This window comes from Chroicocephalus ridibundus, chromosome 1 (genome assembly GCF_963924245.1).
Source record: "Chroicocephalus ridibundus chromosome 1, bChrRid1.1, whole genome shotgun sequence".
Taxonomy (NCBI): Eukaryota; Metazoa; Chordata; class Aves; order Charadriiformes; family Laridae; genus Chroicocephalus; species Chroicocephalus ridibundus.
Genome location: NC_086284.1, coordinates 34,708,882 through 34,723,571, shown reverse-complemented (window position 1 = coordinate 34,723,571; position 14,690 = coordinate 34,708,882). Strand labels below are relative to the sequence as shown.

Below are 14,690 nucleotides of genomic sequence, written 5' to 3'. Positions count from 1 at the left end.
CTCTGCTTTGTACCTCTTTGCACAGCTAATTAACACAGCTCACACACCAAAAAGCAGGTCTGATGCATTAGGGATCTTGCCTTAGGGGGAAAGCAATCGTGAAGCAGTTAATTGAATAAACCCAGGGAAAGTTTGTTCTGCTGGCAGCCATCCCATAAGGAGAACGAAAGGCAGATTTGTCCGAGTGGATTATTTGCTCCACATGGTTTGCTCCACATTATTTGCTCCACTCAGAGCTCTTTAGGAATATGTTTACCCTTGTGCCACGGTGCAAAGTCTTTTCCTATAAATGTTGAACGATCTATTCTCTGCCCTTCAGAGTTTATTTCATATTGTTTGCAATTACCAATAAGGGGGCTTATCCCAAAGCATATTTTGAAGTATGTCTTGCTCTGTTTGTCCATCCCTCATCTGCCCCAGTGAATTCCTTTCTAATCCAGACTGATTTCACTACCTGGTAATATCCCAGGTCTTTGGACCACCATAAGGATTTGCATGGGCAGGGGGATTGGAACTAGATGATCTTTAAGGTCCCTTCCAACCCAAACCATTCTATGATTCCATGATTCTATGATTTCTGATGAGTTTAAATTACCAGATACTTGTCTAACTGGTATAGCTCCATACTTTTCCACTGGTGTCAGTTTCCTGTGCTGATCCTCGGATTCCTGAGTGTATCCCACGTGTCTGTCTGTCTGCCTGCCTTCTTCACTCTTTTCAGATATGACTTTGGCTTGGTCATTGTTGATGCAAACACTCGATGATTGCTCTTGAGACCCTTATACTGCTGCACCCCAGCAGGTGGTGCTGGGTTGCAGGGTCAGAACAATTCAGGAGAGAAAAGACCCCAGGCATTACATTGCCCAACCCCTGCTCAAAGAACAGTCAACTGCAAAGGTAGGTCAGGGTGCTCAGGGTCCCACCAAGTTTTTAAAATCTCTGAGGATGCAGATGGCAGAGCCTTTCTGGGCAGTCTGTGCTAGTGCCTCACCACTCCCATGGGAAGGACTTTTTGCCTCATATATAGTCAAAATATCCTTTGGTTTGGCTTATGACTGGTCCTTCCTATTCTTCCAGTGTGCATCTCTGAGAAGATTCTGGGAAGAGTTTTCTCTATACAGTCCCATTAGTTAACTGTAGGCGGCAATTCCCTTCTCCAGGCTGAGGAAGCACAGCCCTCCACATCTTCTCCTCCATCCTCTGCTCCAGCATCCTGACCAGCCCCTCACTGGGCTCGCTCCTCTCTGTCAATGTCTTTCTTGTGGTGGGGAGCCCCAAATGGGACTCGGTACTCTGGATGTGGTCTCACAAGTGCCAAGCAGCGGGTAATAATCATTCACCTGGACCTGCCGGTCACAATTTGGCGAACACAGCCCAGGATGAGGTTGTCCTTTGCTGGCTCACTTTCAGCTTGTCCACCAGGACCCCCAAGGCCTCTTCTGCAAAGCTTCTTGCTGTCCACTCAGCCTCCAGCCTGCACTGTTGCATGGCGTTATTCTGTCCCTGATACATCACCCTACATTTACCTTTGTCCCTCTGTCTTGCCTGGCAATGGTGACAGCATCCATGGTCTATCAGCTTGCTTTGCCTGAGATTCTTTGTTGTCAATTAGTCCAAAAAGTTATTCCCTATTTTTTTCTTGATGGGAAGTCCCTTCTAGTACAAAAATTGAAAGCTCTCACCTTGCAGTTATGTTGCCAGACCTTTTTTGTTATATCTGAATTCTCCCTCAAAACTTGCTTTTGGGGAGTGAAAAGAAGACAGTCTTATCTGAACCTGTGTAAAATAGTAATGAATATAATAGTTGGTGTTACTGTGCCCAAACTTTCTGGATTTATCTTAAGGAAACAATTATCCTGATTAGGTTTTCCTTTGCATAAGTCAAAGGAACTGTAGGGTATCGCTGGGTTCATTTCATCTCACTTCGGCTAGATAAAAATGCCGTATCCATCCCAAGCTAGTTTTCTGGCATCCTTGATCGTCAGTGTCAAGAAAAACAGTGTTTCTTTGAGGACAATTCATCTCACTGACCCTAGACTCCAAAAGATGTTACACCTCAGAGATGCCCTCAGCTCTCAGGCAGTACAAGTAGGGAACTCACAGCACTGCCCCACAAGCAAAGCCTGGCCCCACTGGTCTGTAATGTGCCTTTTCATACCATGGGGGTCCAACCAGCAGAGATAACACATCCCCGTGGGCAATCAAGTATCCTCCTCTGAGCAGACATTGCAATGCAACAGTGAGACATCCAGGATCACAGATGTTGATCTACATGAGTGTAGATCAACTCTCTGGTCCAGAGCGTTGATCTACATGAGGATAGGGAGGCTCTACAGAGAGACTTGGATAGATTGGACCGATGGGCCAATGCTAATGGAATAAGCTTCAACAAGGCCAAGTGCTGGGTCCTGCACTTGGGCCACAACAACCCCATGCATCATTACAGGCTTGGGGAAGTGTGGCTGGAGAGCTGCCTGGCAGAAAAGGACCTGGGGGTTCTAATTGACAAGTGGCCGAACATGAGCCAGCAGTGTGCCCAGGTGGCCAAGAAAGCCAATGCCATCCTGGCTTGTATTAGAAATAGTGTGACCAGCAGAAGGAGGGAGGTGATTGTCCCCCTGTACTCAGCACTGGTGAGGCCACACCTTGAGTATTGTGTCCAGTTCTGGGCACCTCAATATGAGAGAGATATCGAGGTGCTGGAGCGAGTGCAGAGGAGGGCAACGAAGCTGGTGAAGGGCCTGGAGAATAAATCTTATGAGGAGCGATTGAAGGAGCTGGGACTGTTTAGTTGGAGGAAGAGGAGGCTGAGGGGAGACCTCATCACTCTCTACAACTACTTGAAAGGACATTGTAGAGAGGTTGGTGCTTGTCTCTTCTCACAGGTAATTAGCGATAGAACAAGAGAGAATGGGTTCAAGCTGCAGCAGGGTAGGTTTAGGCTGGACATTAGGAAAAAATTCTTCATAGAAAGAGTGGTCAGACACTGGAATAGGCTGCCCAGGGAGGTGGTGGAGTCATCATCTCTGAATGTGTTTAAGAGTCGTTTAGATGTGGTGTTGGGGGATATGGTGTAAGGGAGAACTTTGTAGAGTGGAGCTGATGGTTGGACTCGATGATCCCAAGGGTCTTTTCCAACCTAAATGATTCTATGATTCTATGATAACTTCCCTATTAAAGAGGAAGATGTCTTCGTCTTTGAGGAGCCCTGCGCTCCTCAAAAGAGATGAGTAAGTTTGCTGGACTCTAGATGGTTTTTCATACGGTCTTTCCTGGATCACATTTGGTAGTATTTTGAATAAGTATGTCCAAATAAGTCTCTGATCCTGCAAAACATACATATTTTTGAAACTCTGCACACGGTTGACACTGAACCCCTGAGTGGTCTTGCCGAGTTCAGGGCACCACTGTGATACACGGTTGAGCGCACACGTGTTGGTGGGAGAGGGCTTGCAAAGGTGCACCCTCTGACACCACCCGTGCTGCCATCCTGCCGTTTCCACTTCAGCCTCTCATTTCCGCAAAGCCTGAAGGTGACCTTAACCATCCCCTTACCCCAGCTGCCCTACGTAATCCCTGAGTGGTGGTGATTTACTCCATTTCCACACTTATTACTTTGCTTATTTTCCACATGGCAGTCCCTAACAGTGGAAGAACATTTTCATCCTCTGCTGATGTGGTTTTCTGCTCTGTAGCAGTCGCCTCCTTGCTCATCTATAGTGTTTGTTTTCTGCACAAGGGGATGTTACTGATTTAATCTTTTTCTGTCTCATTTATGCTTCATTTCTCTGTTTCTCTTTCTATTTCAGCTGTCACTTGATGTGAGACAGTGTGTGATTTTGTGTTTAAGATATTCACAAGGACCTGTATCTTTTCCTTACCACACATTTCCCAGGGGCTGATGGACAATAAGCCAACAACTCTGGAGCTTAATATTTCTGTGTGTAAAATACTGGTAACATCACTAAAGCTGTGCCAATGATTTATTTTTTACTGGGAAGGCCATTCTGGAAGGAAAACAATTTCAGTTTGGATCAGGTCAGAACTAAATTGCTCTAGAAGAAAAGACTAGAACCGAAAACACTACATTTGGTATGGAAATAACCGATTAATTCCTTTCCAAAGTTGTTTCATACATTTCTACCTTTTAAAAAAAGTACAAGAAAATAAACACACAAAGTACTTGGAGGTCTCTGCCGATCTCCCCTGGTGACACTTTCAAGTTTTTGCTGAGACTAAAGGGGAGAGATAAAGATAAATCCATTAATGTTATATAAGATGCTCAGAAATGCCTCTAAATAAATAAAAGTGCTTCAAATTGTACACTGCGTGTGTGTCAGGCAATTCACCTGCAGTGCCAGGATGCTCGTCCCTCTTTGGAGGAGAACACTGTGGGAAAGCTGAGCAGGAGTACTGCAGGTGGCTATTAGCAGCAGGTCACCCAGAGCAATTTTCAGGAGATCTCCATGCACCGCTGAAATTTTCCCATTCAGCACAGCCCTCAATAATCCCTCGGGGTAGGGGCTTCATGGGAGGTAGTGAAAACCAGCTGAGGCCACTGCCCTGCCCAGCTGCTTGCTCCTGCAGCGTGGAAGTAGAAGGGACGTGTGCCTACTCTTGCAGCGCACACACCGGACCACCAGCTTAAATCCCTGCTGAAAGTGGATTTGTGCCGCCACACCGAAGCGGAGGGAAGATATTCACTTTTTGCAGGGCTGGTGAATGGATCGTGATTACGGCTCACTGTGCTGGGTGGACAACAGGTGGACGTGGCACCTCCAGTTGAACCTGCTCAAGCCTTGATGCGGTGCCCAATGGCAATAAAGTTTTGCAGGCATATAAGACACTTGGCTTCCTCGCCAGCTGCATCAGCAGGTGGTGACAGCAACGTTTTGCTGCTTTTTGTAGCTCTCCTCATCTTGCTGGCAATCATTTTAAAGTGGGACTTCATCTGTCAATCAGTAAATTGGTGGCACCGAACAAGCTGAGGATGGAATGATTGTGATTTCTTCTAAAGGAGCTTAGAGGAAAATAAGAGATCCAAAGTTGCAGGGAAATTAGTGATGCTTTCCTTTCAGCGGGAGCGAAAAAAGGCCAAAATTAGGTTATTGAACGAAAGATGAGGAGAATCTTCTTTAAGACTTTGGTATAGTGGGGAATGGGTACGATGAGGAGGAACAATAGCGCAGAAGAAAAGGTACTTAATGAAAAAGACAAGCTATGGAAAGAAAGAAAAATATCGCAGTCTGATAAGGCGCTTAATGTCTCAACATCCGTGCTTTTCATTTCCAAATACAACACGTGCATAGAGGCAGACAGGGAAGTTGCTGCCATGTTCAGCCAGAGAGCGGAGAGTTCAGGCCCAGGCCCTCCAGGCTCCGACAGAAGCTGGACCCAGATCGGCTGAACGTGGCGACCCAGCTCTGCTCACCTCTGTTGCAAAAATCACACCAAAAGCAAGACCAGCGTATTACCTAAATCTCGTTCAGCTCTCCAAAGGAATTCTTTCCTTTTTGGTGGCACGTGTTGGCACCCACCTCCAGCAGCTCCAAGGAGGATCATGGCTCTGCATCATGCTGTGCCTTGCCGTGCCATGTGTACCGGTGCCAACACCACCAAGAGGTGCTGAGGCCAGCCCATCACGGTTATCACTCTCATGGTCATGTCTCAGCAGTCCTCGCCACCCCGTCCTTGTGCAACCAGAAGAGCATGGATGCATCCTCCCATGCTCCTCACTATCTTGCTCCATCCCCAGTAAAGCTGGGTAAAGACTATCCTCTCCCCCCCGCCACTGTGAAATTATTGCAAGATTCACAGTTTTTCCCTCTTCTGCACCAGGCTGAGAGACGTTGGTTGCCTGTTGTGATGGGAAGGTTTTGAGCATGCTGGGGGGGACCCAAACTTTCATCTCTGAGCCAGGCAGGACAAGGATTATGTTTTTTCTACGGTGTAAGAAGTGCTGAAGGCCTGGGGAGACAGCACAGCTACAGCAGCTCCTTTTCCTCACTTTACAGGAGCTCTCGGGATCTGCTGTGCTTCCTTTACATTTTTTTTTGGGGGGGGGGTTACTTAAGAACCTCAGATTGTCTCTGAGGAAAAAAGGAAGTTTCTAAGAAGTGCCCCCCAGCTGAGTGTGCTGGGAGGTCTTTGATACCGGGACAGCATCTTAATGATTAAACATGAATTTATGCTCTCTGCATACTCTGTAAATTCTGACTTTGAGGCAAAATTCATTATGCTTGGGAACCTGGCCTGGGTCTTTTTAACATCTGAGCCTTGCAGGGCCATATTTAGTGCTTGGCTTCTCTACTGAGGCAGCCAGCAACGTGTGCTAATTAATGCCAGTTGTGGGAATGTCCAGGGGTGACTTACATCTGCTGGGAAGCAGACTGAGACCTCACCACTCCTTTCATGTAATCAAGGTTTGTACGAAAACTCCCCTCTTTCCTCCGCACCCCGTGTGCTAGCCACAGCAATTGCTTTGGGAAAGTGTTTCCCCTGAGGGAGGTATCTGGGCTGTTTTGTCTAACCCAGGGGGCTGCACCGAGAAATTCTTGATACACTGAGCCGTATCGGAGTGGGAGGATTACAAAACGATATGCGACGGTGTCTGACGGCTACTCCTCATCCTGCTGTCAAACACCCTCTTGAGGGGAGAGGCATTTCTCTAATATTGTAATAATGGCACTGCCTCCCATTATTAACATCTGACTTGAAATGTCCTGCGACCAGGTTGGGTTTATTATTGAAATTCACCCTCAAAATCAAACATGGGTAGGAAAGGACTTGATGCTTACCCACTCTATCCCATCTCTGGAGCTGTAGCATGACAGGCATCACCAGTTAACAATGATAATTAATTTTCTGCAGCAGTTTTGGGGCAGGAGAGGGGGAGAAGGAAGCCGGAGCATATTATCACAGAAACTTTTGAGACGGCGGCTCTTCCTCTCCCTCTCCCTCTGCCAAGGAGACGCCGTAATTGTTATTCTGGGAGACCACGCTGAAGCTGGGAGCTGCCCTGCTTTGCAGCACACTTGGAGCAAAGCCCATGCCACCCTGCTCGCCCGCCCCCTGGTCCCGTGGGTTGTGAAGGTGCGTGGGTCTGTGGGCTCAAGGTTAATGGATTATGGGAGAAGGGACCAGACAGCGACAGCGGCGGATGGAGAGCCCCCAGGGACAGCTGCCAGAGCGTGCTCTGCCTCCCCTCCATCATTACAGTTGCATCTGCCAGTGGCTGTGGACGCATGGGTGAAGGCTGCCAGGGTGCTCACGGTCAACCTGGTTTCCAGTTTCACCCACTGAAACCCCTTCAAGCAGAGGCAGGGCTGAAGTGGGGGCAGCAAAGCAGCTGCCATCCGCATCCCTACAAAAGGATTTGGAAGGCTGCGGTGCCCAGTGCTCACACAGCCCTGGCCCACAGCTGGGATGGGACCCTTGGCAGGAGCCCAGGTGTGCAGGCAGCAGGGGGTTTTGCAGCCCCTCTCGCCAGGGCTGTCACGATCCTGATGGACATTGGGCCCAAACGTCACTTGGGCTCCCCCAGTCACAGCCCTGCGTGGGAGATTTGAGGGTGTCTGGGCTGAGATGGGGGGCGGAGGATGTCCGTGGATTGTTAGTAGCAGGTTTCAGAGTCCCTCTCCTCCCTTGCACCAAATAAATAAATAAATCTCATGGGGGTATAATGCACCGTAGCACTTCTTAAATCCTGCTGGGGATAAAGTGGATTACAACGCTATTTGGCTGGCCAGTGCGCGCAGAGCCAAGCTGATATAACAGGATTCAAATCCCTTCCCTAACTCAGAGCAGATTTGCTCCTTGCTTTAAAAAATAGCTGAAAGACAGCTTGGCCCCATAAACCACGCTACAACCCTTTTTCAATATAAGGTTGAACTATTTACACTCTCCTTTAACTACACTTCTTCTCGTAATTCAACGAGTTCCTTTAAGTCCTATAGAGACAGGGAAGGGTGGTTTTTACAAGAACGTTGTAAACACACTCTTTTTGCTCTTCACAAGAGCATTTTTCACACTCTTCAAAGAGTTAAAGTTGCGTGTAAAAAGCTAGTAACTCCTTGAAGGAAGAGGATCTGCTTTACCCAGCCGCACGCAGCCCCTTGCAAAGCGTCGGCGCCTGGCTGGGCTGTGATTGCACTGCAGTCCCCTGCCGCGTACGGCTGGTTTTTGGGGCAGGGACCGATGCCAGCTAAGAAGCGAGGACACAGCTGCCCACCTTCGCCTTCTCCCTGGTGTGCAATTAGCGGTGCTGGGGAGAATTGCTGTTAACGGGGGGGGAAATGCAGAGGAATTCTCTGAGCCTCATCTCCGCAGGGACCAGCAAACCCTGCTCGTTTCTTCCACACGCATGGAGCGCCTTAAAACTTTCCCTGCACGCTGGGCCCTGCAGCATAAGTGGTGCTTCTTTAATTAATATGGCCTTGGAGGGAGCAGCCACTTATCCGGGGAGCTCTGTTGCCTGGCTGTGCCTCTCCAAAGGGAGACGTCAGGGCGACCGTACACTTGAAGGAAGACAGGTTACAAGGTAATGCATATAATGCGATCGAGAATGAAGGTGACCTATAGAAGTGCAGTAAATATGTGGTTTTCTCTGCTTGGCAAGTGAATTTTGATCCCAGTGTAGCACTGCATCCTAAGGTCCTGCTGCCATGCCTGGGAAAGCTTGTGGGAGGACAAAGAGCGGAAAGTGGCAAGAAGGACAAAGAGGCTTCAAAACAACCCCACCACCACCCTATTCATACCCCTGCCAAACAGGCAAAACAGAGGGGGACGGTTGCAAAATTGTCATTCCTTGCTTACAGCTGCCTGTGTCAGCCTTGTCGTGCACAGGGAAAATAGCAGCAGATCAATAGAGGCGTCCGCGCTGACACTCTTACCGTCTTCTCCTTTAAGATACACTGAAAGGCTCATCAGCCTTCCCAGCTAATGAGCCTTGCAGTGGGAAGAAAGAAAAGGGTTTCTTTCTAAGCGTGCGCTTCTCTGCCAACCTCCGGACCTCTCCTAAAGGAAGAGGTAAGTGATGGGCTTTGGTCATGGTCAGAGGTCTGGGATGTGATTGCGGTGACAGTGTGATGACATAAGTTTACTGGAGACCCTTCCCCCGTCTAGCTGTGGGTCTGTGACAACAGAAGCTGGTGCAACCTTTCCCTGGAGGGCACCAGGGCCCCCCTGCCCTCTGCTGCCCGCCAAGGGCTTTACGTGATGTCAAATCTCTGACACACATACATGATCACCAACCATGGGTCCTCAGGCTGGGCTAGATCCCACCACCATCCCTGAGCACTCCCCTGGATGGAAGGAGCGAAAACAGAGGTCCTGCTGCAATTTGACTGTAATGGAGTTATGCGTGTTGGCACTGATTGAGGACCTGACCTATGTGAGGGATGTCAACGTGCATAATCACACCAGAATATGATGCCTGTCATTTATCATTTGTGCCAGTCAGCCAGGAGCCCCCTCGCCTGGGCGCTGTGGAGATACAGAATAAAATAATCCCTTTGCAAAGAGCTTACAATTTTGGAGTAAGCACAGACATTTAAGCCTTGAAGGGAAGGGAGAGAAATGACATTGCTCCCAGCCCTTGTTTCCTAGCAGGCTTGTATTCATCGACCGCGAACCTTAATACAGTTTTCACTCCACTTGTCAATGGTTAAGATAGATTTGGGGGCTGTCAACCAAATGTTACAGTTGAAATGACCCAGCCTGAAATAATAGACCATGAAACATCAAAGTAGTCACAATACTGTAAACCACAGCGGAGGAATACGTTCGACCCTTTCATTTTTAATGGTCCCTCAGATGTTGCTTTGTGTACGGGACGGTTTGGGGGGAATTTCCCTGTCCCAGCTTCATAAGTCTCTGGGCCAGATTCCTGGAGGGAGCAACCACAACCTCCCTGTGCATCCCTGCAGGAGAAACAGGCACCCCGAGAAGCAGGTTCATCTGACTTTGACACCAGTTTTTGGACAAGGTGCCTTGCCAGCTGGAGGTGACCAGCTCTCCACCGCCAGGCAAGAGCCACAGAAGCAAGGTATCTCACTCGGAGACAACTGGTGTTGGCCCGTGGGCTCCTACAGCTTGCTGGTGCTGGAGGGTGGGCACCAGTAGTGCCATGCTGGGCACAAAGGGATCTGACCCACACATCTCTTCTGGGTGCTGGCACAAAGCGGTGGTGCATTCCTTACAGAGCTGGTGGGAAACCAAACTGAACACCTTGAGAGCACATCAGTGCTAAAGCCTGCCGTATTTATCGTGCTGGATATGAGCTGGGTAACTCGGGAGCACCTTCAAAGTATATCTTACTTTACAGTCAGAGGGTTTTTTTCAGAGCAGAGAGGTTTCTTGTCAGCTTGTCCCATCTGCCTGCTGTCACAACAGGCCCATGTGGGATAAAACGTGCCATTGGGTTCCCACTACAACCCTGTCATGGGAGCAATTCCCACCGAGGTCAAGACAATTCTCACTGGGGCTTCACTGACACGTCAGACCTTTTCCTAGAGGCTCCCATTTGTTTCCAAGAGAGTTTTGCATCCAGTGCCTACTTTCAAGAGCTGCCAAGACAGTACTGAGATTACTCTTCTCTCTACTGGGCTTTGGATCTAAGCAGTGAAGAGCTTGGCCATGGGAGATTTTAATACATTAAAATGCCCTATGTCTTTAACAGAAAGGAAGAGAAGCATCAATTTTTTTTGGTACATGCAAGTTAAAATGCTGCAGCTCCTACAACAGCAAATCTGCAACTCAAGAGGATCTGAACTGATAAATTCAGGTCTAGTCCTAGAAACCAGTGGAGCAGTCAGTGGACACCCCTCTGTGTGCTTATGGGGACCTCATCAGACAATGTCGCCAGCACTGAAATTGTATTGTGACCTTCAATAACCTTTTCTCTGCTCTTTTTTTCTTTTTTTAATAATTAAAATTATAGATGAAAGTAGCGGGAGACAGTCATATAAAAGGGGTCGAGCACTGAAGCATTCATTTACAAAATCTCCCCATGCACTTAGGAATGCGGCTATTTCTTTTATCCGTTTGGACAGCCTTTCAGATAATGCCAAGGCTGCGGGTTTTTTAAATAGCTCGTGTTGTTGGACAAGCGTGATGTCAGGAGAAACAAGTCCGCACCCGAGCAGTCCAATCCCTGGGAGCACTTGCCCTGGCCAGCAATGCTCCCTGGGCTGTGCACAGCTTTGCGGGGAAAATCCTCCCGGAGCTGGTGCCCTGCTAGAAACAACCTCTCCCTGCCTGAGCGCAGCCTGAGACTGGAAATATAACTGCAGGAAATCTGGCTTTTTTTGAAGGGGATGCTGCTCTGAAGAGGGATTTACCCCACCAACAGACCTCTCAGCGGCCCGCGGCTGGGGAAAGAAGCTCCACGCAACCCCTCTGAGTTCCTCGCAGGGACCCCAGCAGAGCCAGGGATAAATTGTCCTGGATTAATTTCATTTCTGAGCTTGTGGAGCAGCATCGTAAGTCAGGTCCACAAGGACTTTCCGCAAATCAGGAGTCACTTTGTTAAAGTTAGTCATTCGTTAACGGTGATAAAGTAATTAAAGCCTCCAAGTCGCTTTCTCCCCCCTGCTGCTCCTTCTCTAAGTACAAACATCAGGGCTCCGGCGTAGATGGAGCTGTTGACACTTTGTCAGTGAAAAACCAGAACTATGCGAGTAAGAGAAATGTTTTATGGGGGCTATAAATAGTTTTGCATTAAGGCAAATGTATTCTCCCGCCTAAAATAGATTCACCTTGCAAGCGGCTTAAGGACACTTTCAGCACCACAGCAACGCCTTCAGACTCCTCTCAGGAGACAGAAACAAGCTTTTTCCCCCCCCCAAATCAAACACGACCAGCAGCTGGAGACCCCTGTGCTGCCACCCCCCCTCTCCCCAACTCCCCACTGCCGGGCAGCAGCCGTCTGTGCTCAGGAGACCACCCAGCGTCCTTCCACCAAAAAAGGATGATAATTCATCCAACTAACTTTTCCAATCATTTTTTTCCAGAGGCTTTGCAACCTGCATGCTCATTACACGGGCGAAAGGAACGAGGAAACTTTGGGGAGGGGGAGCAGCGACTTCCCACGAACCCCTCGGAGCAGCGGCGTTGCTTCTCCTTCGCTCCGGAGAGAAGGAGCAGGCAGACAATGCGAACATCCCCTCTGCCAGGGCTGCAATGTGTTAACAGTGCTCTCCCCTCGCTGCCGGAGCACCTTTTCATTCCCTGCGGAGAAACGCTGGCAGTGGTAGTGGTGGGGGGGAAAGATGAGGAGATGCCAGAAGAGAAAAAATATTTTTTTAACTCACCTTCAGGCTGTGCGTTGGGTTGACGACGCAGACGAGTTGCCCGGCGGCTGAGAAAACCCTCTTTGCCTTGTAGTGCTGAAACCGCAGGTGAATGAGATCTAACACAGCCCCAAAGCACTGGGTGAAGAAAAGCATCACAACTTTTTGGCGTTTGCTGCGGCTGCTGCTGCTGCTGCTGGCGGTGGGCAGGGGAAGCAGCGAGGGAGCCCCTGAGTCCTTGAGCCCGGGGAGGGAGTGCAGTCGGCGAGAGCTACGCTCCGGCACGGCTTAGCGTGCCTTCATATTCATCATCAAAATAAGACGGGAAGAGGCTTGCAGCAGCGGGGACGGCCAATGGAAAGGACAGAAATGTTATCCTTGAGGTCCGGAGACAGCCAATAACGAATGCCTCCCCTCCAGAAACTCCCTGATGAATTGAGCCTGGCGGAGAATGTATTATTGAACATTACCATACATCAGCACATTGCATTTATCTTGTGATTACAGCCAGTCATACGTAAGGCTGTGGAGATATGCAGGCAAAATTGATTGCTTAACGTCTCCATTTATTAATTGCCTTAATTTAACAAAAGAGCGCTCGGATACCAAAGCGAAATGTAAGGCGTAGGGAAGAAGCCCACCAGTGAAACTGTTAGAAAGTAGCAAAAATAGATTAAGTAGAGTATGTTTTACTGAGGGAGAAAAATCAAATATGCAAAGAGAGTTACAGTTCCTCGCAGGGGTTAGGCAGAAGTAAAGCTCGCTATATAAATAGATTCACGTCTGTGCATTTGCGGGCTTTGATTCAGATTTTCACCGCTCTGAAGTTTTCTAAATTTGATATTTATTCTGCTACTTCAGAAGGGTCTCAGCACGCAAACAACATTTCCCCCCTCCCCCCACCTAAAAATAGGAGAGGCCGGGTCTCTGGTGTAACTTGGAATAACTCCATTTAAAGTCAGCGATGTTTTCCTGATTTACTCTCGCCAGTGGATCGGGTCCACTGGACACAAAACACGGTAATTACCGGATGCTGGAACTAGGAGAGCACAAAAAGGCACAGAGCATGCTTCTAAAAATAATGAAATCCATGATGCATGAGAGCACACACAGAGAGAAACTTGCACTGAGGGAAAAGTGGCTTCTAAATCAACAGAATAATTAAACATGCAGAAGGCTTTTGCTTGTCATTCATCTGCATATCGGTGGGCAGGAAATTACTAATTAGCCATTAGATCGTCCTAGGCATTAAAAAGGAATTAGGGAAGCGCAAGGAAAATAACATGCCTTTGCGTATTGTTGCCAGCGCGTATCTCTGCTGGTGGGCAGGGATCCTTCTCGAGCCATTGAGTCTCATTAAACTCGAGTCCCCGTAACCGGGTTTTCCGGGAGGTGACTGTGCCGAAGCAGCCGAGGGAATCAGAAAGCACATTCATTTCGTGGGACAAGCCTGTGTGATATGTTGCTTTGCTTGTTAATAAATCAAAGAGGGTTAATTTAATTAGCTCTCTGCCAGAACTTCCTATCAGGGTGCTATTTAGGCTTGCTAGCTAAGTACTCAGATGGCTTATTTAGCTTCGGTAATCCTTTTTCCCCTTCAAAGCAGAACAGATACAAGTAGCTTTTCTTTCATTTTTTTTTATATTTTTTTGCCTTTTTTTTAAACGTGAGCCCAGCGCTGGGGGTGAGGCTGCTGCTCCAGATGGAGCAGCCCCTGTGGAGCGTGGGCTTCAGCCAGGAACTGGATGGTGACAACTTGCCTCTTCCTAAATCAATACTGCAATACTGGCTCTGCCACAACTGCAGAGAGCCTGTGTGTAAAAATAAAAAAAAAAAAAAGGAGTAAAAAAGGAGTCCTAAGTAAATAAATAAGTGGGATATTTTGAATGCTGAAACAGCTGACGACACAATCGCCCCCCAAAAACATTAAAGATGGGAGGAATATGTATCTCTCAGTCCTTAATGTTTGCTTGTAAATGAGAACAGGAGATAATTTTTGCAGCGCTGAGAGACACTTGGAGAATATTTTCAGACAGACTTGAGGACAAGTGAGGGAATTGATTTGCTTAAACGTATCCTTTTCTCCGTTCCCAAAGTAACTGTGAGCATCCAGCTATTTATTACTTATTTCTTCCTGATTTGTAGTTGGTAGCTGCACAAACACTTTGTACCAGCAAATTTCAGTCTGCGAGTTGTCAGTGCAAGTATTCTGCCATCAAGGCCTCAAATAAGCAAAAGGTGCTCGTTATTTGTGTCGGGTATCACCACCCAAATCCCCTGGTGTTTTCTCTCTTTGACTGATTGACTCAACTGAACGTGTAGCTTAGGGGGCAGGACATCCTCTGTGGGCAGTACAAGTGTCACCCCTCATCCCTGCCATCCAACCAGCCTCGGGGCTCT

The 14,690-nt window shown here is 48.2% G+C and overlaps 1 protein-coding gene across 1 annotated transcript in view; it reads right to left on the bottom strand.

Annotated features, from left to right (window-relative positions):
• SIAH3 (siah E3 ubiquitin protein ligase family member 3) overlaps nt 1-12,721 on the bottom strand; it is a 50,873-nt gene extending 38,152 nt beyond the window's left edge. Inside the window, exon 1 of the mRNA XM_063342199.1 lies at nt 12,312-12,721. Coding sequence (XP_063198269.1) covers nt 12,312-12,446 — 135 coding nt within the window. The 5' untranslated portion in view covers nt 12,447-12,721. The remainder of the gene's footprint in view (nt 1-12,311) is intronic.
• Between the last annotated feature and the right edge of the window lie 1,969 nt (nt 12,722-14,690).